General features: G+C 46.0%; 1 protein-coding gene across 1 annotated transcript in view; it reads right to left on the reverse strand.

Annotated features, from left to right (window-relative positions):
* LOC130131754 (dystrophin-like) overlaps window positions 1–24,022 on the reverse strand; it is a 184,191-nt gene that overhangs the window by 49,059 nt on the left and 111,110 nt on the right. The window contains 9 exon segments of the mRNA XM_056301551.1: window positions 1,700–1,760; window positions 2,902–2,965; window positions 8,643–8,705; window positions 11,279–11,425; window positions 11,964–12,232; window positions 14,651–14,762; window positions 15,881–16,037; window positions 16,664–16,836; window positions 21,940–22,129. Of these exon segments, the coding sequence (XP_056157526.1) occupies window positions 1,700–1,760; window positions 2,902–2,965; window positions 8,643–8,705; window positions 11,279–11,425; window positions 11,964–12,232; window positions 14,651–14,762; window positions 15,881–16,037; window positions 16,664–16,836; window positions 21,940–22,129 (1,236 nt within the window).

A 24,022-nucleotide genomic window follows, 5' to 3' on the forward strand; every position in this document is an offset into this window, starting at 1 on the left:
GAAGAAGTTAAGGCGGCGGTTCTCTCCTCCGTTGTTGGGGACCCCTGATCCTGTTGGTTTTCTAATCTGTCAGGTAGTCAATCATTTTCACCTGTTATCCCAGGTCTAAAACTTACCAGTTTGGAGGGCGGGGGTGACTGAAACAACAGGTAAATCTAAGAAACTGTTCTGGCACAACAGAAAACCAGCAGGACTAGCGTCACCGAGGACCTGATTGAGAACATGGTTAACATAAAGAGAAGGGGTGAATGGTATCTGTCGGGTAAGTGCTTCCAGGCTGACTGACAATCCCAGCCGTCATAGGAGTTTTCTGACCAGAACCGGGGCTGGAAAAAACAAAACAAACCGTCTCGGATGAGGGTGCGTTTGGTAAATGAGATGAGACGTGGTGGTCATGCTCGTTAGCCACGTCAAGTGCCATAGCATCGGCCAAGCTTGCACGTATCTCCATTACGCCGTGTGAATAGCTTTGAGTAGACCACACGATAGATTGCTCTGAAATACTGTAGAAGCCTGTCGGCATCACGGCTGAGAATGATGGTCTGAGTTGTATTCAGCAGCGATCCTTATTATCGTGCTGATCATTTCAAATTTCACCTCGAGGTTTATTGGGTAATTTCTCTTTGCCAGGCTCGTGTCACATTGAAATGAAAGGGTCACTTGATATCACCCAACCGCCAACTAACCGCTTGAGGATTGGTCAGCGGTTTTAGGATGATATTCGGGGGCAGAACTGATGGATGGATGGATGATAAGTTGATGGATGTTGGATAAGACTGTAGGAAATGGGTAAATTAAGGTATACATGAATAAGATAACATTAACGGCTGCTCTTATGAAGGATCAATGAATGAATGAGTGCTTGTATTAGATAAGCAACACCAATCTGTCAGTCCAATAGTCCAAGTTAGTGCTGAACAATGCAGTTAACTGACATGGGGAGGGTTAAAGCAACAGAGCCATCGTCAGTTTCAAAAACCTTGACAGAGTACCTGGAGGAGTCTTTTAATGTTTAACATACAAACTTTAAAATAAGTTTGCAAACACTTAACCACTAATATTGGTTGCTTTGGGGACCAATTGTCACGACCACTTAACTCATTTTGTTGGTAGAAACTTATCTGACAAGTTTCTTATCTGACATCAGAGCTCCAACACAGCTATAAGTGTGATAAGGTAGACTCGGGTATTTCATTTTAGTCCAGGTCCTTTTTTAAAAGAAGCGAGTTTCGCTGTTTTGCAGCTTCCTGTAGTAAGAGCTCAGGCAAAAATCATGAATGCAGGTGGTGACAGTCAATCCCAAGGGCAGCGAATACTGGAGGTTGACTGGGGCTTCGCCCCAGCTAAAATGTGAAGATGTCTCACCAAAGTGAAATAGTCTTCACTTTTCAGGTCATTCGACTTGTTGACAAGTTAATGCAAGCACTCTCGGGAGCTTTGAAAACACATTTAAACTATTTTATCAAATGAGTTTTGCTCAGGGAAGAGAGTTTTGTCAGCGATGCAAAACACATGGTGCTCTTTTTGTTAGTGCTCTCAACTCACAGAATAGTGTTGCCATCAGAAATGGATATATCCCCAGCCTGCGAGTGGGCGGCTGAAAATTTTCAGCCCACTTGGACAAAATCGACCTCATGGTGATGGTGTGGAAAGGGAAGCCAAAAGGCCACCCAGTTCAGGGCTTGTAAGGAGTACTTACTTGATGTAGTAGGGCACATTGTTAGGAGAGATGCCTTGCTCAAACGGACTCTCTACAGATCCTGTGTAGGCAGAGGGACAAGGGTTAGGCAAAGAGGTAAAGCTAACTAAAGGCAGTAATAACCTACTACTGACTCACATGCTGACCATCAAATGATGTGTGTAAAATAACTGCAATGACAGTTACTGTACACTTCAGGTTAGAAAATATAGGCTTCTACTGAGTACTTGATTAACCCCCCCCCCTTTTTTTCCTCCCCAATTGTACCTAGCCAATTACCCCACTCTTCCGAGCGTCCCGGCCTGGCCAAGCCGGAGGTAACACGGGGATTCGAACCGGTGATCCCTGTGTCGGTAGGCAACGGAATAGTCCGCTACGCTACCCGGATGCCCATTTGATTAGCTTGTTTATAATAGCACGCAGCAAAAGTGTCTAAGAAGGAGTATCCAGAAACGGGAGCAGCTCACACTATTCCCGGGATAAGCAACAATGCAGATATGAGTCCAGATGAGCGGACATCCTTGTAGACGATACGCTGCATGTCACCAAGGCTGCGTCTGCTGATACCGTTTATTGGAATTCAAGATCAATTCAATGGTCAGTTTTAGATTGACTTATCACCCTGTGATTTTGGTGATCAAGCTCGGTCAACTATTGGGGTCAGAGGTCGAATTGGAGTTCAGCGATATTAAAAAAAAAACCAAACATATTGGACAAACAGACGGATATGCAAGCATGAGGCCACTGAGCAGACCAGTGGTTCCTGTGGCCTTCTGCACTGATACAGGCACGCACGCACGCACACAAACACACACACACACACACACACACACACACACACACACACACACACACACACACACACTGTCATCAGTTGCTGAGAGTCACTGAGTGGTTTGTTGATAGTAATGAGTTGCGTTTATTTGTGACATAACCTTATTCCCTGTGGTTTACACACACACACCCACACATACACAAACACAAGTGTGTGTTTTTTTCTGTCTCACACTCACACACCTACAAACTGACGTACACACACTCAAAGCCTGTGTGTTGCGCTCTGTGACACACAGCCAACCACTTAACACCTCTTGAGTATCCTGTGAGCTGTCCTCACACAGTATTGTGTGTGTGTGTGTGTGTGTGTGTGTGTGTGTGTGTGTGTGTGTGTGTGTGTGTGTGTGTGTGAGCGACAGACTCACTGTGCAGAAGACCAAAATCCCTGTGAGCGTCTGTCAGTTGCTTCAGATGGTCTTTGATGGAAATCTGGCAGGAATGGAAAGAGATGCATTTAACGGAGAAAAAGGCCTATCAGCAGAGACACAGAGGTTTGCAGCAAGTGTTCAGTCACATCCTACGATGTCCCAGGCTGATGTCCCAGGTTGTGAAACCACAACATAAGGTAAAAAAAGTTTCACATGTAACTCGACATCTTATTCAAGACCCGATGATCAACAGTAAGGTTTGCAAAGGTAAGATACAGTAGAGGAAGCAAAAACTAAAATGTGAACCGCATGAGCGCCTGGGTCCTATTACTCTGGCAAGTGCCATTTCATTTTGCTGCACAAAACTCCCTCAGCATAGCACCCAGTTACACGCATGGCCTTAGATGCTGCGCAGTCACAGCGGTCGATACTCGCAGCCTTCAGGAGCAAAACACCACATTTTGTGAGGTTCCTCGGTCAGGCGGTACGTTTTAAACAACGGCCGAAGAATGAAGACCAAAGACCCTTTCATAAAAAGTCAGTGGATGCTTCAATAAATAAACCCAAAGACGTGCTGCTGGGGTTTTACCAAGCGGGACATCATAGGAAGGGTCCAAACATTCCTGCAAGCCACTGTTTATGACAAGGGAGAAATGGAAAAGAGGAGAGAGTTAAGAAACAGAGAGAGAGAGAGAAAGAGAGAGAGAGCCAGCGAGCAAGAGAGAGGGTTAAGAAACAGAGAGAGAGAGAGAGAGAGGAAGCGAGAGAGAGAGAGCGAGCAAGAAGAGAGAGAGAGAGATGTATCAGGAGATCAGGTGAGACGGTGGGGGATGAAAGAAAGAAAATAGTCTGCGGAGAAAGAGGTGAAAATGGGAGGCAGGGGCAGAGAAAGAAAACAAGCATTGTATGCAATCTGATTATTTGATGGTGAGAATACACTGGGATGATGTGTGTGTGTACACGCACACTTCTAGGTGCATGTGCATGAGCTGTATAAAGGATGGCACATGATGTACTATGTCAGAAATGTATTACGTCGGAAAAACTAGAAAAGGGGAGAGCAATATATATACAAAGATAACAAGACGAAGGGACAGAGACGGAACAGCAGAGACTGTAACAGAAGGAGAGATGGGGAGAGAGTGATAGAAGGAGAGAGGCGTGAAAGAGATAACTAAATTAGTAGTGGATGAATTCGAGCGTCTTGTCTCCTAAGAGACTCTTTCAAGAATGACTCAGTCATCAGGCCAGGCAGCGAATCGGTAGAAATGTGCCAAATCAACAATAGATTAGATGGATTAGTCATAGAGTAGATCACCATGCGGTGGCGGAGCTGCGGAGGGGACACCTCAGCGGAGCTCACACTCGTCCCCCGTCTCCTAATAACCAGTATGAGAAATATAACCTTATTTATGTTACAGAAAATAAAGTTACGATAATATGATCGCTCAAACAAAACAAGACAACTGGGACAGGTCAGCAAAGGAAAGGAAATGGTAAATTCAACAAGTCCGGGCCATCAGGGAAGACAACTTAAGTAAATGAAAGAAAGTCGAGACAACCGGGGTGAGATTAATAAAAAAGAAAGTGGGAAACTCCCGTCAGGCCTTATGATGAAAGTGAGTCTTAGGAGGCACTGAAAATGTCGAACCCGGGTATCCCGGACCACGGGCGACTGTGCTAACCAGTCAACTTAGTTGACTGGTTAGCACAATTGAACCCGGGATACCCGGGTTCAATTCCCGGCTGCGACGGATTCCCAGCTGCCCCTGAATTCGCTACATCGGTGTCAGAAGTGGGATGGTGAGACCGTGAGGCCATCAGAAGCGGGTGCACCCAGAGGCGTGAGGGAGCTGCTATGCTGAAGCGCGGGGACACGCTTCCCGAAGGAGGGGGGGCAGGGTAATGACCACAGATGTGTAGACTCGCGAGCCCTTGGCGAATGGGTCGGACCCTTTAGTTGACTGGTAAGGGCAGTTTCCTGTGGTCCGGGCTATCCGGATTTGATTCCCGGCTGGGACGGATTCCCAGCTGCCCCTGAATTCGCTACACGAGACTTAAAAACCGCAATCTTTCAAATTTCTGTGCAAACACACGTCCTCTTTGATACCCTTCCGCTGTTGGCATAGTAAAGAAAAAAACCCATCCACGAATATTCAGATCATGAGTGCTTTAGAAGTTGAGTTGTCCAATTTAAGGATTACAGTCGACTCCTTCCGGGAGAAGAATAGTGTGCTGCATGGTATTTTCCATCTTCATCACAACACCCTGATGGAGAGGAGGGTAGACAGACAACTGGGAGTTTGAGGGAGACGTAAACTTGTCGTGATTAATAAAGAGATGTTGAAGACCAAGCTAAGAGGACCTTCGTAGAAGATCATCCGTTCCATCCATCCATTATCCAAACCGCTTATCCTACACAAAGTTGCGGGGATGCTGGAGCCCATCCAAGCAGTCATAGGGCGGTAGGCAGGCAGGGAGACACCCTGGACAGGCCGTCAGTCCATCACAGGGCCCACACATTCAAACCTAGGGACAATTCAGTACGGCCGATTCACCTGACCTACACGTCTTTGGACTGTGGGGGGAAACCGGAGCACCCGCAGGAAATCCACATAGACACGGGGAGAACATGCAAACTCCACACAGAGGGCGACCCCCAAGGTTGGACTACCCCGGGGCTCAAACCCAGGACCTTCTTGCTGTGAGGCAACCACTGCGCCACTGTGTCACCCTATAGAAGAACAGTAACAGCTAAAACTTAGGTTCAACCACGTTTGTTTGTTTTGTTTTTGTTTTTTTTTGGGGGGGGGGGTTGGTATTTTTGCTGTCCCCGTCTGTCTGCGACAGGGACAGCGTGTGAAAAACACCTGCAGTTTTTCCAGATCGTTCCTGCATCTCTGGAGCAGCCGCGAAACCGAGTCATCTTCCGGCCCCCAAGTGACGTGTAGCGATGTCAGTCGCTGGCCAGAAAAACAACATCCCAGCAGGGTTTCTAATACTTTAATCTACTCTAAACACGCTGTTCAGAAAAACACATCCTCGTTTTCTCGGCTGAGCCACACTTCCGATGGTGGAAATGACATCCCACTGCACTAGCGTAGAGGATCATAAAGCTGTGTCCTTCGTCGATATAGTACACAGTGAGGACTTCACTGCGTCAGTCAACTGCATTACTCATTAGTACTGACTGCACACACAAAACCATCTGTGAAAGTTCCCTTTCAGTCTTTGGCCTGGACGGTGTCAAGAGTTCAGAGATAATGAGGGGACAGGCCATGTGACGATGTGCGAGTCGTCAGTAGATATTTGAAATCAAGTCGATGACAAACGGCCAATGTAGAGATGTTAAATAGTGGAACATATGATCTCACCTTTAGCTTTGGCAAAAATACTTACCGACAAATTTCGGCACTGTCCTAACTTTTTTTTATTTAAGGAAAGTCAAACCAGAAACAGAAGCCGTCAAGTATAAAGGGCGTCTCTTTGTTGCAGATATTACAGAGATGGAAAATACAAGACTAGGTTAAAACCTATTACATGGCTGGCCCGCGACTACATTTAGTAAATGGCTGTTTTTGCACGACGTTTAAAAAGCAGCTGTTTTGGGGTTTCCGGGTGGCGTGGCAGTCTATTCCACTGCCTACCAACACGAGACTCACCGAATCGAATCCCTGTGTTACCGCCGGTTTGGTCGGGCGTCCCTACAGACACAACTGGCCATGTCTGCGGGTTGGAAGCCGGATGTGGGTATGTCTCCTGGTCGCCGCACTAGCGCCTCCTCTGGTCAGTCGGGGCGCCTGTTCAGGGGCAGGGGGAACTGGGGGGAATAGCTTGATCCTCCCACGTGCTACGTTCCCCTGGCGAAACTCCTCACTGTCAGGTGAAAAGAAGCGGCTGGCGACTCCACATGTATCAGAGGAGGCACGTGGTAGTCTGCAACATCTCCGGATCAGCAGAGGGGGCGGAGCAGCGACTGAGACAGCTCGGAAGAGTGGGGTAATTGGCCAAATTCAATGGAGGGGGGGGCGGCGGCTGTTTTGACATCAGTTCCATGAACAGCTGATAACATAATAGAAAACTGTTCACGTGGTCAACGGGGAAACTCCAACTCGGCCTTCCGACCAATGGTGAAACTCCATCACCCACTCGGGCGCTCACTCACGGACAACTGCATGTGTGGGGCTGGCCCCACTGTTGCGGACCAGCCAAAAAAAGACTGAACAAGGTTTTTGATTCCTTGTACAAAAGTTAAAAGCTTCAAGCCAAATATGGCTCCCAAGTTCTTGGAAACACGCTTAATATTTCAGATTGGAGGAATGGGCAGGCTGAAGCTGGCGGGAAATGTATTCATAGCCAATAATAAGGACTTCAGCTTTGTCTGAATTGTAATGTGAACAAGGTTTTTGACATCCCATCTTTAACAGTTTCGCTGTGTGGAACTTTTTCACTCTGCTGCGGTTAGCTCTCGTCATTCTGGACCCGACTAGCTCAGCTGGTGAAGTATGGTCCCAGCATCGTGAGGGTTAGAGGTTCAAATCAAGCTGCAGCATGGCATCAACACTGTCGAGGTCAGGAACGCATTTCCGACGCTGGCCACTTAAGCTGAAAACGTATGCATAAGCTGCTTTTGATAAAAGCCCACATCAAACTGCATGTTTTTATTTAATTATCCTTTCCTCAGATGCTCCACTCCAAAACTCCTCTTTATGTTGTCAGTATGCCAAATTTAAAGGTCCACCTTATGTGTTTGATGCTGTTTGTTGAATGTGATATCAATTATGTCGACAATGATATTTGGCCATTCAATAATTTACGTTTCTTATATTGATATATTTCACCTGTTTTTATGCATTTCTTATATGCACATTTCTTGTAATGGTAACAGCTACTTATGTATATTCGTTAATGTCACTTGATGGCTCTTTGGCACAATTGTATCTCCTACTTTATTATAAACTACCAACATGCAACAAAGTGTCAACCACACCAACATAGCTGGGAATGTTGAGTTTTATAGAATTTTTAAACTTCAAAAAGAATTTAGTTGCCAAATATTACTATAATATCTTACTCACTACACTATCTATCTAGCCATCCATCCATCCATCCATCCATCCATCTATCTATCTAGCTATCTATCTATCTATCTATTCTAGCCTGTTAGCGTAACCCTGCGAGACCCTGGTGTAGCTATATTGTCTCTGGACAGATTGTTCATTGACCTTATGTTCCCAGGCAACCGATACAGCTCCAACCAGCATGCAGAGTTTTGACAAACCTTAATTAGCAACATATATCAATTCCAGGAAGTAAAAAGTGAATAATTTCAGGTTCAAAGTCCCCGATGTCTCAATGACCCTCGACGGAGCTCTTTGGCCTGACTGTGATGAAGAAGTTATTATCTAGCATGAGCGAGCAGACTGGCTAATCAGCTGTCTGGTCTTCCCTCCACAATAGAGAGGAGAATTTACTTACAAGGGACATTTTTCTACAGACACTGTGTGTGTCTTTTCGTAAATGTGTGTGTGAGATCGCGTCGAAAGATCCCCCGACGGACAGGCAGGTTAAGAGTTTTAAATATTGATGGCAATGGAGAGAGAGGGAGCGTGTATGTGGCCTGTGGTATGAGATGTAGAGAGGAGGATGAACAAGATGTGAGGAAGATGACGGAACATTTATCACTCTTTTTATCAGTTTTGGCTCCAGTGTGACATGAAGCCAAATGCTGAAATTACCTTTGAATCCACCTCACCCACTCCGTTTCTGCCCGAGTTGTTTTTCCCAGTATCCACGGTAACCTGATTAGAGTCGTAGAAACGAGAGGAGTGGGTTTCCAGAGAGATATTTGCTGTAATTACCCAAGGTGCATTATGTCCCCGTGTAGACCAATCAGATTTGACCTTTCTGGTGCAAGAGAACACTTTGCACCTCGAGAGGTGCCCTAACCGTTTAGGCACTGCTGGTATACACTCAGTCATGTTTCCCTCTGCACACAGATACGCTCACACACACACACACACACACACACAATACAACACACATGTATAGTGCAAAAGTAGCACCACACACATCACCCATGCATATTTGACTGCACTGCATAGAAAAAGTGAGGTTTACTGACAACCCTGTATTAAAATGATGCTTCCGCTGAATCAGTCAAATAGCCTCAAACACTAAATCCTCTTCTTTAAAGGGGATGTCTCACAGCGCTTATCTCGGTGCCGACACAAAATCTTGCTCTTTTGTGGAAATGATTCAAGACCTTAAGCCTTGTGCTGTGTTTGAAAGCTGTTTCTGTCCCATGTGTTCACGGGTCAATTTTGAACCCTTAGTCCAAAACACTCAAAAACAATGACTATCATCCAATATTGTTTTTACTACATCATAACTAACTTATTATGCATTCATAACCATACAATCCTGTTGTAATTTTATTTTATGGCCCCAAGACACATCACACCACATATTTTTAAGTTAAAAATGGGATTACATTCACTCATTATATTCCCTATAGTGACGACAGTGGATAATTATGTTATCTGACTATAATAGACTGATATTAGAATACAATTCCTAAAAAAAAAAGTTTTTAGAACTTTATATTATTAAAGGACGAAGGATAAAAATACTATAAGTTTCCAGCAGAAACATTCTATCTATCTATCTATCTATCTATCTATCTATCTATCTATCTATCTATCTATCTATCTATCTATCTATCTATCTATCTATCTATCTATCTATCTATCTATCTATCTATCTATCTATCTATCTATCTATCTATCTATCTATCTATCTATCTCCTTTCATCCACCTAAACTCTATATTTGACGAAACATAATTTACCAAATTTGAAACACACACACACACACACACACACACACACACACACACACTTAACACTTGTGTGTGCAAGCATCTGGTCAGGTGCTAGCTTCAGAGAGACAGCCGTATGGTCCTGTCACCATGGTTTCACAATGGCGTCCATCTCCGACCAAGAAGACTTGGCACGACGTAGTTCCCGCTGGCAACTGATTGGCTCATTCTGTCACCCCAGGTAACAATTCCTGTCTAACGTTTAACATGGCTGCCACAATGTCTTTTGAGACTGATGGACGCACACCCAGCCGCCCCTCTGATCTATATCTCAATACTTCGTGTGTGTGTGTGTGTGTGTGTGTGTGTGTGAGACTTTCTTTGTAGTAGCAGCGCATGTACACAAATACACAAATGCACACACACCTCCCTCTACTGGTTAGGGTGAGTAACAAGGTCAAAGAAAATGTCATCACCATGTGCACTCACAACACACTCACTTACAAATGCAACACTTTTCTGATCTTACAAAAAAGACGATGCAACTTGAGAGACTTCTTCCATGACTAAGCAAACGCTAACCTGACAAAACTCACTGAAATTATATCAAAAGTTTTGCTCACGAGGCCTTATAAACCATCTTTAGCATACCACAAACTTGTAATAAAATACTTCAGCTTCTCTATCATCAGTGTATGGTGAAAGAAATCATGACAACATTTTGCACACACATAGTGGAAAGCAGTATAAAGCCTTTCCCAACAGGGAACATGCCGCTGAGAACCTTCTCATGTCACGTCAGCGTCAAGTGATGACAATTTACGAATAGCACACATGCACTTATGAAACCATTCGAATGCAATTGTGGTACCTCAGATTGCTCTTCAAGCTTAGCTTAGCACTTGGAGTGGTTTCAGTTTATGTGATGTAGGTATTACTGGCCATACGTGATAAGGGGAGGTCAAAAACAAAAGCAGTCAGAATGACATCAGAGGGGATGTCTGTTTACTGCCGCTGCTCCCGAGATGGCCTCTACTGCGTCTACTGGCAATAACCATTCTTTCACCAGTCGCAAAGTGGCACCCACTCACCATGCCAACCCAGAGGGTCCGGAGGTAAATCTTGGTTGGACACGGAGAGTTGATTGCTGCAACTTCAGCCTCCACCCCAACTTATACATTATCTATCCATCCATTATCCAAACCGCCTATCCTGCTCTCAGGGTCACGGGGATGCTGGAGCCTATCCCAGCAGTCACTGGGCGACGGGCGGGGAGACACCCTGGACAGGCAGCCAGGCCGACACACACATTCACACCTAGGGACAATTTAGTACGGCCGATTCACCTGACCTACATGTCTTTGGACTGTGGGAGGAAACCCACGCAGACACGAGGAGAACATGCAAACCCATTTGAAAACCATTCCCTCGGCATTTCTCTCCATTTGGAATGGACATTGCATTTAATGGTGTGATAAGTTTGCATGCGTGTTTGTGTGTGTTACTTTAAGGCTTTATCGACACTGCTCAAAACCCGGGAACTCTGCGTACATACCTGCAGCAGCCTCCAGCGCGTGTTGAGGTCTTCGATGTGCTCCAGATTGCTAGGAGACAGCTGTATGTCAGGTGGGCCAAACGTGGACGCCAGTTGATTCATGTGAGTAACATCCTCTTGGATCGGTTCAATCTCTTCCTGAAACTCCTGCAACACCGATACACACCAAATAAATTGGGGCAAATAAACTGTCATCTGGCTTATCATAGTGCAGACTCAGTACTGTTTAGATGTTTCTCCAAAACTCGTGCTATGCATCAGTGGCCTTCACAGCTATTTTACCAACCAATGCATCTGTTTCAAAGGTCCCATTTTTTATTTGACATGTTAGCTCTACTGCTTGACTGCTTGTTACTTCAACAACTGACAGTTACTCACTGAATGGTAGTTGCAGTATGACAGAACACAGTGGTAACTGCACAATGACTTCCTGTGTAAGGAATCCTACTGAAGACTACCCTGACACACCGCTAATAAAGAATAGGTTATGGTGTAAAATGGCTATCATTGTTGTACAAATGCAGCATCTATGAAGGTTGCTGGATTTCTACCAAGGCTTCCATCAGGGGGTACTTCCATGGCTATTTGTATGCACCATATTCATAGAGAATGATGTAGACCGAGGGTCTTCTGTCACTGCCAACACTTCATTTCTTCTATATGACTCTAACTATACTTGTCTCACCTTGACTCGGTCGATATGTTCGGGCAGCGAATCAATCAGCAGGTCTCCCACAGGCTCCCACGCCTCCTTTACCATCTCCGCCTGCCTCAGCTGTCCGTCAAGCAGGTCCTCCGCCTCCTGGAGCTCCATCAATCTATCCAGAGCCAGTTCCAGCTTTTTCTGCCAATCAGCCGAGTCGGCGTTGAGCCGCTCCCACCCCGATGTGACGTCATCCGCTTCCTTGCGCAGGACACGCCCCACGTGTTGGGCACGCTCCTCTGGGCTGATGTCTGGATGGGATGGCGGACAGGATGAGAGCTTTTTTTTATACTTTAGGGCGTTCTACCGCTCATTTCAGCCGTCAAGGTGAGTCAGCATGTTTTGCTTATGAGTGATTATGAGTGTTCGCAGTTGTGTGTCCTTCATTACTGTGATTTACTGTGACAGTTTGACTTTCAACAGAGGCTGGCTGTGACTTTTTTGCAACCAGAAGCTCAGATCATTGACAAAATCACTCCTTAATGACAGATGACTGCACGACTGGAAAGCCTAGTGCTGAAAACACACCATAATCCATAACTATAAATGAGTGATAAAGTCAACACCTGAGTTGAATTAACTATTAAAATACACTTCTGCTTTACTGAAGTTCCTTTTCATAATCTGATATTGATGCTGTTTTGCATGACAAGTTGTCATGCAAGTTTAACATAAAAATGAATTACATATGTCATAGGCATGCTATTTTGGGGTTGTCACAGCGGATCATGTGTTTCCATTTCTTCCTGTCCCCTGCATCTTCCTCTGTCACACCAGCCACCGGCATGTCCTCCCTCACCACATCCATAAACCTCCTCTTTGGACTTCCTCTTTTCCTCTTCCCTGGCAGCTCCATATGCAGCATCCTTCTCCCAATATACCCAGCATCTCTCCTCCACACACGTCCAAACCATCTCAGTCTTGCCTCTCTTGCTTTGTCTCCAAACCATCCAACCTGAGCTGTCCCTCTAATATAATCGTTCCTAATCCTGTCCTTCTTCGTCACTCCCAATGATAATCTTATCATCTTCATCTCTGCCACCTCCAGCTCCGCCTCCTGTCTTTTCATCAGTGCCACTGTCTCCAATCCATATAACATAGCTGGTCTCACAACCATCCTGTAAACCTTCCCTTTTAACTCTTGCTCGTACCCTTCTGTCGCAAATCTCCTGAAACTCTTCTACACCCACTCCACCCTACCTGCATCTTCTTCTTCACCTCTCTTCTGCACTCCCTGTTACTTTGGACAGTTGACACCAAGTATTTAAACTCATATGCCTTCGTTACCTCCACTCCTTGCATCCTCACCATTCCACTGTCCTCCCTCTCATTCATGCATAGGTATTCCATCTTGCTCCTACTGACTTTCATTCCTCTTCTCTCCAGTGCATACCTCCACCTCTCCAGGCTCTCCTCAACCTGCACCCTACTCTCGCTACAGATCACAATGTCATCGGCAAACATCATCGTCCACGGAGACTCCTGCCTGATCTCGTCCGTCAACCTGTCCATCACCATTGTAAACAAGGAAGGGCTCAGAGCCGATCGTTGATGTAATCCCACCTCCACCTTGAACCCATCTGTCATTCTAACCACACACCTCACCACTGTCACACTGCCCTCATACATATCCTGCACCACTCCTACATACTTCTCTGCAACTCCCCACTTCCTCGTACAATACCACACTTCCTCTCTCAGCACCCTGTCATATGCTTTCTCTAAATCCACAAAGACACGACGTAACTCCTTCTGGCTCGTTCGCTTGCTCTCTCTCTCTCTCTCTCTCTCTCTCTCTCTCTCTCTCTCTCTCTCTCTCTCTCTCTAAAATACATTTTATTTGTGGGCGCCTTTCAGAGCACTCAAGGACACCTTACAGAACACAGTTAAAAACAAGTTTATATATGCAACATAGCTGTAAGGTCCAAAAGTTAGTATGTGACAGACTGTGGATGCCAATTGTCATTGTCTGTTTTGCCCACTTGGCACCCACTTCATGTGGCTCTGTCGCAGAGGAAGGATCTGTTGTCTGATTCTATTCCTAGGGCCTTTTTTTCCTCAAAATATATAAATATATATTTTTCCTCATATGGATCGAGGGTCTAAGGATAGGTGTCTTCCATTGTCATTTGCTGTATTAACGGCTTTCAGTGTGTGAATGGAAAACCCTATGAGATGTAACCGTGTCTTGGGGCGACAAAAGTGTTCGACTTGACATATGTGTTTCTAGGACAACATATTGCTAAAAAAAACACATGTTAAACACACACACACACACACACACAAACAGAAATGAAAAAATTGGTCTTTTTAAGTGTGTAACGTGGATGTATTTTGGCTCACACAATAACAGTGTAACCTGTGAAACCTTTGCTATGGAAGTGCTTCCAGCCTGACAAAGGTTTTTAATTGGTTCAGCCTTGTAATCCACCCAGCATGAAAGACATCAAAGAAAACTGCCAGTGTTCCAAAGAAGGCCTATACAAAGCACATTTCAGCCTTTCCAGAAGAGGCAGCAAACATACAGCACCGTCTACATTTGCAGAAATTAATCTGCCGCTTGTTTTGGAAGATTTGCGTGTGTTTGCCTGTGTGTAGTTGTGTACGTTCAAATTTGTGCATATGTGCACGTGTGTGTACAAGCACGTGTGTGTGTGTGTGCGTGTTACCTCTTTGCTCAGGCGATGGTGTGTCTCTGGGTAGTTCAGACAGAAAGACTCTGACATCGTCCAATGCCCTGCTCACCACTGGCTCCTTCGCTCTAAGCTCCCTCCTGAAACCCTGTGAGACACGCACACACGCACAAGCACACACGCACAAGCACACACGCACAAGCACACACACACACACACACACACTTTGTTCTACACAACTTGTACTTGTTCTATCTTCCCAGTCTTTGAAGTGAGCACATTTCTGGTACGATGTGAAAAATCCAGTGCACATAATGATTTCCATAACACAAAAGGAGACAGCGGTCAGTAACAGAACGGTCTTTTGATGGTGTTTTGAACAGGCTGCAGACGGACGAAAGGCTGCATGTGTTCCTATGTGGCTTAGTGGGTGGAATATGGCACAACAACTGCTCTGGCCAGAGGCTCTGTTCCCTTCTTGGCTGATAAAGCACTGCACTGACTGTACCAGGGTTAGGACACTCATCACTAGCGTAGCGGTCTATTCCCTTGCCTATCAACACAGGGATCGCCGGTTTGAATCCCCATGTTACCTCCAGCTTGGTCAGGCATCCCCTACAGAGACAATTGGCCGTGTCTGTAGGTGGGAACCCGGATGTGGGTATGTGTCCTGGTCGCTGCAATAGCGCCTCCTCTGGTCGGTCAGGGCGCCTGTTCAGGGGGAAGGGGAACTGGGGGGAATAGCGTGATCCTCCCATGTGCTACGTCCCCCTGGTGAAACTCCTCACTGTCAGGTGAAAAGAAGCGGCTGGCGACTCTACATGTCTCGGAGGAGGCATGTGGTAGTCTGCAGCTCTCCCCGGATCAGCAGAGGGGGTGGAGCAGCGACTGGGACGGCTCAGAAGAGTGGGATGATTGGCCAGATACAATTGAGGAGAAAAGGGGGGGGGGGGTAAAAAAAAAAAGCATTATGCACGCTAAGTCGGGTTAGGGGTTCCATTAACTGTGTACAGCAGTGGACAAAGCTAAGCACTAAAAATGTGTTAATGAAGAGTTTTGTTCATGGTTTAGCTTGACAACCAACCATGACATAAATGTAAGTGGGAGAATTTTGACCATTCTGAACTGGCAAAAATAGTGTGTGGGTTTCTGTGTGTCCTACATTATGTTTGTATGCGTGTATTAGTGTGTGTGTGTGTGTTAGTGATGTGCGGGTCAACCCACAACCCGTTGGAAGGGTTCGAGTAAGCTTTGTGTATTTCCTACCCTGTGTGTGTCCAGCTGTGTCTGCACGGCGGGGACATCACCCCCTACGGGTGGCTCCTTCTCCAGCTGTTGACCTTTGACCCTGAGCCAATTCAGTAGCTCCTGAAGGGACATATGGAGCCTCTTCCACGGGGCCATCTCTGAATCCAGGTGGGCCCTATATACGCATGCACGCACACACACACACACACACACACATACGAATGGACAGACGAGCTCATGGATGGACATGGATGGACTCATTTGAATCTATTTCACTGAAAATAATGCAACTCGTCTGTAGTGGTCAGTCCGTATGTCTGCTCTGCTACTGCACCGTCCCCTCCTCTAATGCCCAGTTCACAGGATATTCTTTTGTTTTTTTAAATGAGACCCTCTGTTTTTATCATGTGTTTTTACAACTGGAGTGATCATCTGGCCATCATGCTTTTGTTAAATCTCCTGCTCATTAATTCTTGCCCTTTTAGCACCAAATCGTTGTTTCTTTTAAAAAAGAAACGCTAATTTTAATACATTTTCACAATTCTACCAGCCGTTAAAAGAAGACATTTGACAAAAGACAGACGGATTTTATTGCAGATTGTCCCTCTTTACCTGGAATCATTACTCAACATATTAATATATGATAATATTCTTACATTTTTCTGCAAATTTTCAGAAAAGACGGTATAAAATCCCACTTCCAATAATCACCACCAAAAACTGCTGACTCGTCTGTTCTATTCCGCTCTGCTCTTCTGGGTACCTTTTAGATTTTATTTGGATCAGCTGGATTCCACTGACCTCATGCTGATAGTCTTGTTGCGCAGGTCGTTCCAGCGTTGGCCCATGTTGTCCAGACGCCGGCCGAGCAGCGCTGCGTCCTCGGAGTCCCCCAGGGAAGCCAAGATCCTTTGACCATTCTCATCCAGGGAGTGATATAGATCAGTGTGGCTGTCAATCTCAGCCTGAAGATCCTGGATAACACACACACACACACACACACACACACACACACACACACACACACACACACACACACACACACACACACACACAGACAGACATACAGACAGAAAAGAACAGAAATGGGAACATCAGTTACAACCGGTATGCCTGGTGTACACACAACACCTCCTCTGTAGGAGCAGCCATCTTCCCAGAATTCACTACTCCATCAATGGGATGCTCGGTAATGGGATCAGAATGGGAGATGGTGGTTTACTTAAGCTGCAGCACCGACACTCGAGAGGAAAATGGTCGGCAACCGACCATATGTAAGACGACAGTCATGTCAGTGACTTCGCAGTGGTTTGTCAGCCTCAAAAGAAACACTTTCCAGGTCTCTTTGGTTTGAAACAGAGAGATGTAAGGAGGACAGCGTGAGGTTAGCACCTCCTGTTGGTCCCTCTACAATTTTGAGCATGCATCTCTGTTTTCTAGGTCAAATATGCCTTTGATTTTCCACTACGCTTGGATGAAAAGCTTGTAAAAAGGAGCGTGGGCGATCCCCCGTCCTTAGCATTTTGGGTTTTTCTGTTTTGAGACAGCAGGAAGGCTGACAGTGATACAGAGACACATGAGAGAAGTTTCTAGAAAGACACAGGAAGTTGAATCAGTCCCTCTGGATGCAACGTTTATCGAGAGTCCACATGAACTGATTCGACTTTCTGTGATTTCCTTACCTGGATTATTGAGCATGCATAAAGATACATGATCACAGGCCGACAGGGAGAACGTGGGTCCGGTGGCAGGGGTCTGAACCCACAGCCAACGTCCCAGGGTGCTGCCGCGTCACTCTGATCTCGAGTGTTTGTTCATTAATCTCTTTCATTTTACACATGCGCAGTATAAGGTGACTTTAAGTTCACTTATCGTGACAGCCTTAATCTTGTATAAAGATGGTTTCTGGAGCAAATCACCCAAGAACGTGCAAGATGAATTTACAATCAAAGAAATATTCATATACGTCCATAAATGAATCAAAGAAATATTCATATACACCAAAAAATTTGACACCAAAGAAAAGATTTACAAAGACGTGCATGTCAGAAATGGAATGAAGGCAGTGGCAACTGCAAATAACAATTATGACATGTGGTTCCCCTGTAATGCCTCTAAAACTAGCTTCCCAAATCTGCAGCTGCAGTTTTATAAATACTGTTTTGCACATAAATGAATAAATGAATGGGAGCAATCAATATTTTATTGCAATTCTTTAAGAAATTGGATGCAAAGTGATTCTTTGATACATACCTTAAAGTTACTGTTAACAAAAAAGACTGAAGATGGCCAAAACTGAGTGACAGCCCCTACGGTGGCTGTATGTCCAATCAGAAATGGTGTTTTAAGGTAAGGTGTTCTTATACTTCCACCCATCCATCCATTCATCCAAGCTGCTTATCCTGATCGGAGTCGCGGCATGCTGGAGCCTATCCCAGCAGTCATCTGGCAGCAGGCGGGGAGACACCCTGGACAGGCCGCCAGATCAACACAGGGCCGACACATTCACACCTAGGGACAATTTAGTATGGCCGATTCACCTGACCTACATGTCTTTGGACTGTGTGAGGAAACCCACGCAGACACGGGGAGAACATGCAAACTCCACACAGAGGATGCTCCGGGATGACCCCCAAGGCTGGACAACCCCAGGGTTTAAACCTAGGACCTTCTTGCTGTGCGGCGACTGCACTAACCACTGCACCACTGTGCTGCCAAAACCTCTAAAAACCGCCAGTAAAAACCATCTCAACAAAAGTCTACAGCCTTCCCTCCCCCTTGCCTTGCACTTCACTCCGTTTCATTAAGATTTAAGGGCAATCATCTGTCTCACTGAACTTGAAGCTGAATCACTTGCTGCAGGGACCTGACGTGATCCTGAAAAGTCAGGACGACACCAAAGCTGTCAAAATAACCGCTGCTGTCACAGCCGCCGCGTACTCCAAGGTCTTTATTTCTCCAGCTATTTTTCTTTAATGTCCTGAATGAAACTGGCTACTGAGAAACAAAGTAAGGCAATTAAAATAAATAAATAAATAAATAAAAAATCAGGAAACCTTGAGTTTAAACGAAATCTTTGAAGCAGCTATAATGCTTAACGAAAATGATTTCTGCCGCTAGTCTGACAGGGTTTAACAGAGACAAAATGAGCCAGTTTGAGAAACTGCAGGTTTTTTTCTTTCCTAATTGTAATGTTTGTGATTGTTTTTTTACCTCAAAACTGAGCTTACGAATCTAAAAATGTCTTTCAATCCATCCATCCATCCATTTTCCGAACCGCTTATCCTGCTCTCAGGGTCGCGGGATGCCGGAGCCTATCCCAGCAGTCATTGGACGGCAGGCGGAGAGACACCCTGGACAGGCCGCCAGTCCATCACAGGGCCAACACACACACACACACACACACACACACACACACACACACACACACACACACACACACACACACACACACACACACACTCACACCTAGGGACAATTTAGTATGGCCAATTCACCTGACCTACATGTCTTTGGATTGTGGGAGGAAACCCACGCAGACACAGGGAGAACATGCAAACTCCACACAGAGGATGACCTGGGACGACCCCCAAGGTCGGACTACCCCGGGGTCTGAACCCACGACCTTCTTGCTGCGAGGCGACCGCGCTAACCACTGCACCACCGTGCCGCATCCCCAAGACTTCTAAAACCGAAAACATTATCAATCCCAGTCCTGTTCACGGCACGTCGCATCAAGGCACTTTGGATTAAAGGCTTCATGAACATCTTACATTTTATTTGATTTTACTTCGTCAAATAATCATCACATTATTGCAGAAAGTTGCTGTGTTTGCCCTGCAGTTTATGTAAGATCCCCCATTAGCAAGGCAATTACTCCTTAATGAAGCTGTTGAGGCTCAGCTAACTACAAGACCCCCGGTTTGATGAGAAACGTTAACCAAAGCTAAATAGAAGACAAATGTGACGACCTTTTCTCCATATTGCTCCAAGTACCGGATTAAAATTTACATAACCGCCCGAAACTCAAAATGACACATTATCCCTCCAGTTCTTAATAAATAAACTGCAGCGTGTCATTCCTAAACACACAACATTAATTTGGGGTGAAGTAAAACGCCCCGTGTTCATTATTTTCCATTTTAAAGGTAGTGTTAGTGTTTCAAAGCAGGGGTACCTCAGCCTTCTTTAAGCAAACTCAAGTTGGCTAATGACGTTGGTTATACGCCCCGACATAGTTTGACTTTTATCCCCCTGGAACAATTTGCAAGAAAAAAAAGGCAGCTGTCACATTTTCCCCGACGGGAGGGGTAGCGGTGGTGGGGGTATCTGGTTCAGAAAACGAAACCCTCGGATAAAGAACAGCAAATATATTTGAGTTTTCTTCCCGACCTGAACGTGATAAATCTTCCGGCGCAGCATGATGGAGAGCGGTCAGGAGTCCCCCACTAGATGTCAAGATGAAGAAACGTCATACTCCGCTCCCTCAGGTCCCACCAGCCCATCTCCTCCGTGTGTCTGCCTGTGTACGAACACTGCGGGTACCAATGTGTGTGTGTGTGTGTGTGTGTGTGTGGATTTGACGGAGTTTGAAATTTAGCGAGGAGGCGAGAGGGAGGGAGAGCTGGGCAGAGGGAGAAAGAGTTTAGCAGAATGAGAGATAGCAGCGTAAACAGAGGAAAAGAGCGAGTTAGGCGGAGAGGGGAGGGAGTTAAAGACAGAGAATCAAAGAATAAAGAAAGACCAGAGAGGGAGAAGGGGAGAGCGAGAGCGAGAGAAAGAGAGAGAGAGGAGGGAGACAGAGAGAACTTGAAAGGGTGCATAAACCGATGACTGTGCTCATTTTCCAATTAAACCTTATCTGTGTGCCGTATATTACCCCGGGAGTGTGTGCTCTCTGTGCATGCTACAGTATGTTGTCCTCCGCCATTGTAATTAGACACAGAAGACTATCTCAAGTACGCACATGGCACAGAGAACCTCCATATTGAGGGAGAGAGCGCAGTGTGTGTGCACATGCAAATGCACGAGATTCCAAGTTTAACAGAAAGGGATAGTTACCAGAGTGTGTGTGTGTGTGTGTGTGTGTGTGTGTGTGTGTGTGTGTGTGTGTGTGGGTATTTTCAAAATGTAGACGGTGTTTCTGAGGTTGCACCTGTGTTATGCTGAATGACTGTGCGTGTTTTCGCGTTGGCACGCGTCTCTCAACACACGTGCGTGGTTGCATGTACACTGTAAGAGCATGTGTGTAAAGGATTTGTGCGTCTATACGTGCACATCGTCGGCGTGCATGTCCAGTCGAAAACGCGCGTGGGTGCAGGGTGAGCAGTGAGGGTCAAATATGTTCCCTCTAGAACAGAGCCTTCCCTTCAACACCCACAATGCAGTGGGGGTTTCCGTCTTTGTCTGCTCCGGGACGGCCGACCAATGACATCTGGCGATGCTGACGGGTTAGCATTCCTGCCATACCAGCCGGGACAGTAGCATAAGGGAATGTTTCTCAGTCTCTGACTCGGGACCTGGAAAGGGTCTGGTGCCTAACGGACCCCCATATGACAGGGGAATTTACATGTTTTAAATGACGTGGGTCAAATCATGAGGGGAAATGTGCAAAGGTGCAATGTGGAATTCGACTTGAATCCTCACCTCTATTTTTCCTAATGTAAATTAACGACAAATCAAGAAAACCAAGACAAACACGTGAATAGAAAGGTCGTGGCCAAGGTTTCTGTCATCTGCCATTTGCAAAGGCCCTCAATGGGGGTATGAATCCTGTTGTCTTTTGTTCTGCTTGTTTTTTTTGGGGGGTGGGCATGGGTGGTTGGAGGGTAGGGGCAGGAGTCGTTTAGGTCGTTTCAATAACAGCCCTTCAGCAACCCCTACTGATATGACTTGTCATATTCTGCTTCAGTGAAGCCAGAATATCAGATAATATTGTTACAATGTGAAATGTAAGAATAAAGTTTAGCAGACCATCAACCAGCATGAAAATTGTGTGTGTGTGTGTGTGTGCGGGGGGGGTCAGGGATTTGGTTGTGTGTGTACTTTAGTTTTTGCAGGTGTGCTTGTCACCCTACCTTCCACTGTGTGAGCAGGTTCCTGGCTGCCTCTGGCTGCTCCTGCAGCCTCTCCTTGTTGGTGGCGTCAATTAAGACATTACAGGTGGTCTCGGCCTCTGACAGCCAGTTGAGGAACTTCTCTAAGTCCAGGTAGAACTGCTGAAGGAGCCTCAGGGCTGCTTCCAATGCTGTCTCCCTGTCTGACACCCTGGAGAGACCAGCGGGACAACACACACACACACACACACACACACACACACACACACACACACACACACACACACACACACAAAACACGTAAACTGTGATGCAGGTAAAAGCACCTCTAAGAGTCTCAGAAGTGACAGGAATGCTTTTTATGCTGCCTTTCTTCTCCACAGGGAGAGAGAGAGACACACACACACACACACACACACACAGACACACACACTCACACACAACTAGCAAAAGTATACTTGTTCTATCCTCGAATTTTCATGCTTGAGCAAAAGAAAAAAACAAGAACAGAATAAAATGGGTGTCCGGGTAGCGTGGCGGCCGATTCTGTTGCCTACCGACACGGGGATCACCGGTTCGAATCCCTGTGTTACCTCCGGCCGTGTCTGCGGGTGGGAAGCCTGATGTGGGTATGTGTCCTGGTCGCTGCACTAGTGCCTCCTCTGGTCAGCCAGATGGCTTCCCACCCACAGAGACGGCCAATTGTGTCTGTAGGGACGCCCGACCAAGCCGGAGGTAATCAGCGATCCGCATGTTGGTAGGGAATGGAACAGACCGCTACGCTACCCGGACGCCTATAAGCCTCCCTTTCTAAGAAACACAGCAAAAAAACTACTGCCGGGGCTATTTCCTGTCCTACTTCCTTCAGGACAATTACACTAAATGGATCATGTCATATTGCTGGTTTTGCTTAATGATATTCATAGATAAGAGAAATACCACTTGGTGCCCCCCTAAAGTGCAGCCTGAAACCAATTTTCATCATGTTCTCTGTGCTCAGCTGCTCGACTGTAGCGTCCTCCTGCTGCATGGGTGGTGTTTTGGATGTGCTGCTCCGTAAGATCCTACAGTCAGCTCTGTCTACCATAAGCAAGTTAATAACAGTGCTGACTTCAGTCTGTAATCTGTCAAGCCCAAAGCCACCTACACTGATCTGATGCACAGTAATGCAACACCAGTTTCACGTCTGTAGTCAGCTCTGTGTACAGGAAGTTACGCAGCGCTAGAATTAAATCTTCAGTCAGCTCCACCCTTCAAAAACTTGTGTGGAAGCTGCATTATGCTCCCCTAAAAATGCTTTAACAAGCAATCTCATTTTAACTGGATCTGTCCGGGGTTTCAATGAGGTGCTACATTGCAGTATAGGGTCCAAATTTCCACCCTCAGAATATTTATTGTGGAACATCCATCCATCCATCCATTATCCAAACCCCCTATCCTGCTCTCAGGGTCACAGGGATGCTGAAGCCTATCCCTGCAGTCACTTGGCGGCAGGCGGGGAGACGCCCTGGACAGGCCGCCAGGCCATCACAGGGCTCACACACACACACACACACACACACACACACACACACACCTAGGGACAATTTAGTATGGACGAGTTACCTGACCTACATGTCTTTTGACTGTGGGAGGAAACCGGAGCCCCCGTGGGAAACCCATGAAGACACGGGGAGAACATGCAAACTCCACACAGAGGACGACCTGGGACGACCCCCAAGGTTGGACTACCCGGGGGCTCGAACCCAGGACCTTCTTACTGCGAGGGGACCGCACTCATTGGGAAACAATGATATATAAAAATCCAAACTGAATAATTTCTATTTAGGTTTGATTTCCTTTCTTTTTAATTACAGCCAATGTTGATCAACATCATCATCTGCATTGTTCCTGGCATTCAGTTTGATAGTGTTTGTGGAGTTTGGTCACTTCGGCAACATTTACCGTCTGCCCACACTTGACTTCAGAGACACACGCTCTTCTTGGTTTCTTCTTTTCATTCTTAAATGGCTGCTCACTCTAAATGCAGTAGAGTCCGGCACTGTTTTTCCTTATTTTCTTTTCCACCACTTCTTACAGAACAGTGTCTCACTGTTTATGTCTT

Source organism: Lampris incognitus, chromosome 21 (assembly GCF_029633865.1).
Source record: "Lampris incognitus isolate fLamInc1 chromosome 21, fLamInc1.hap2, whole genome shotgun sequence".
NCBI classification, from domain to species: Eukaryota; Metazoa; Chordata; class Actinopteri; order Lampriformes; family Lampridae; genus Lampris; species Lampris incognitus.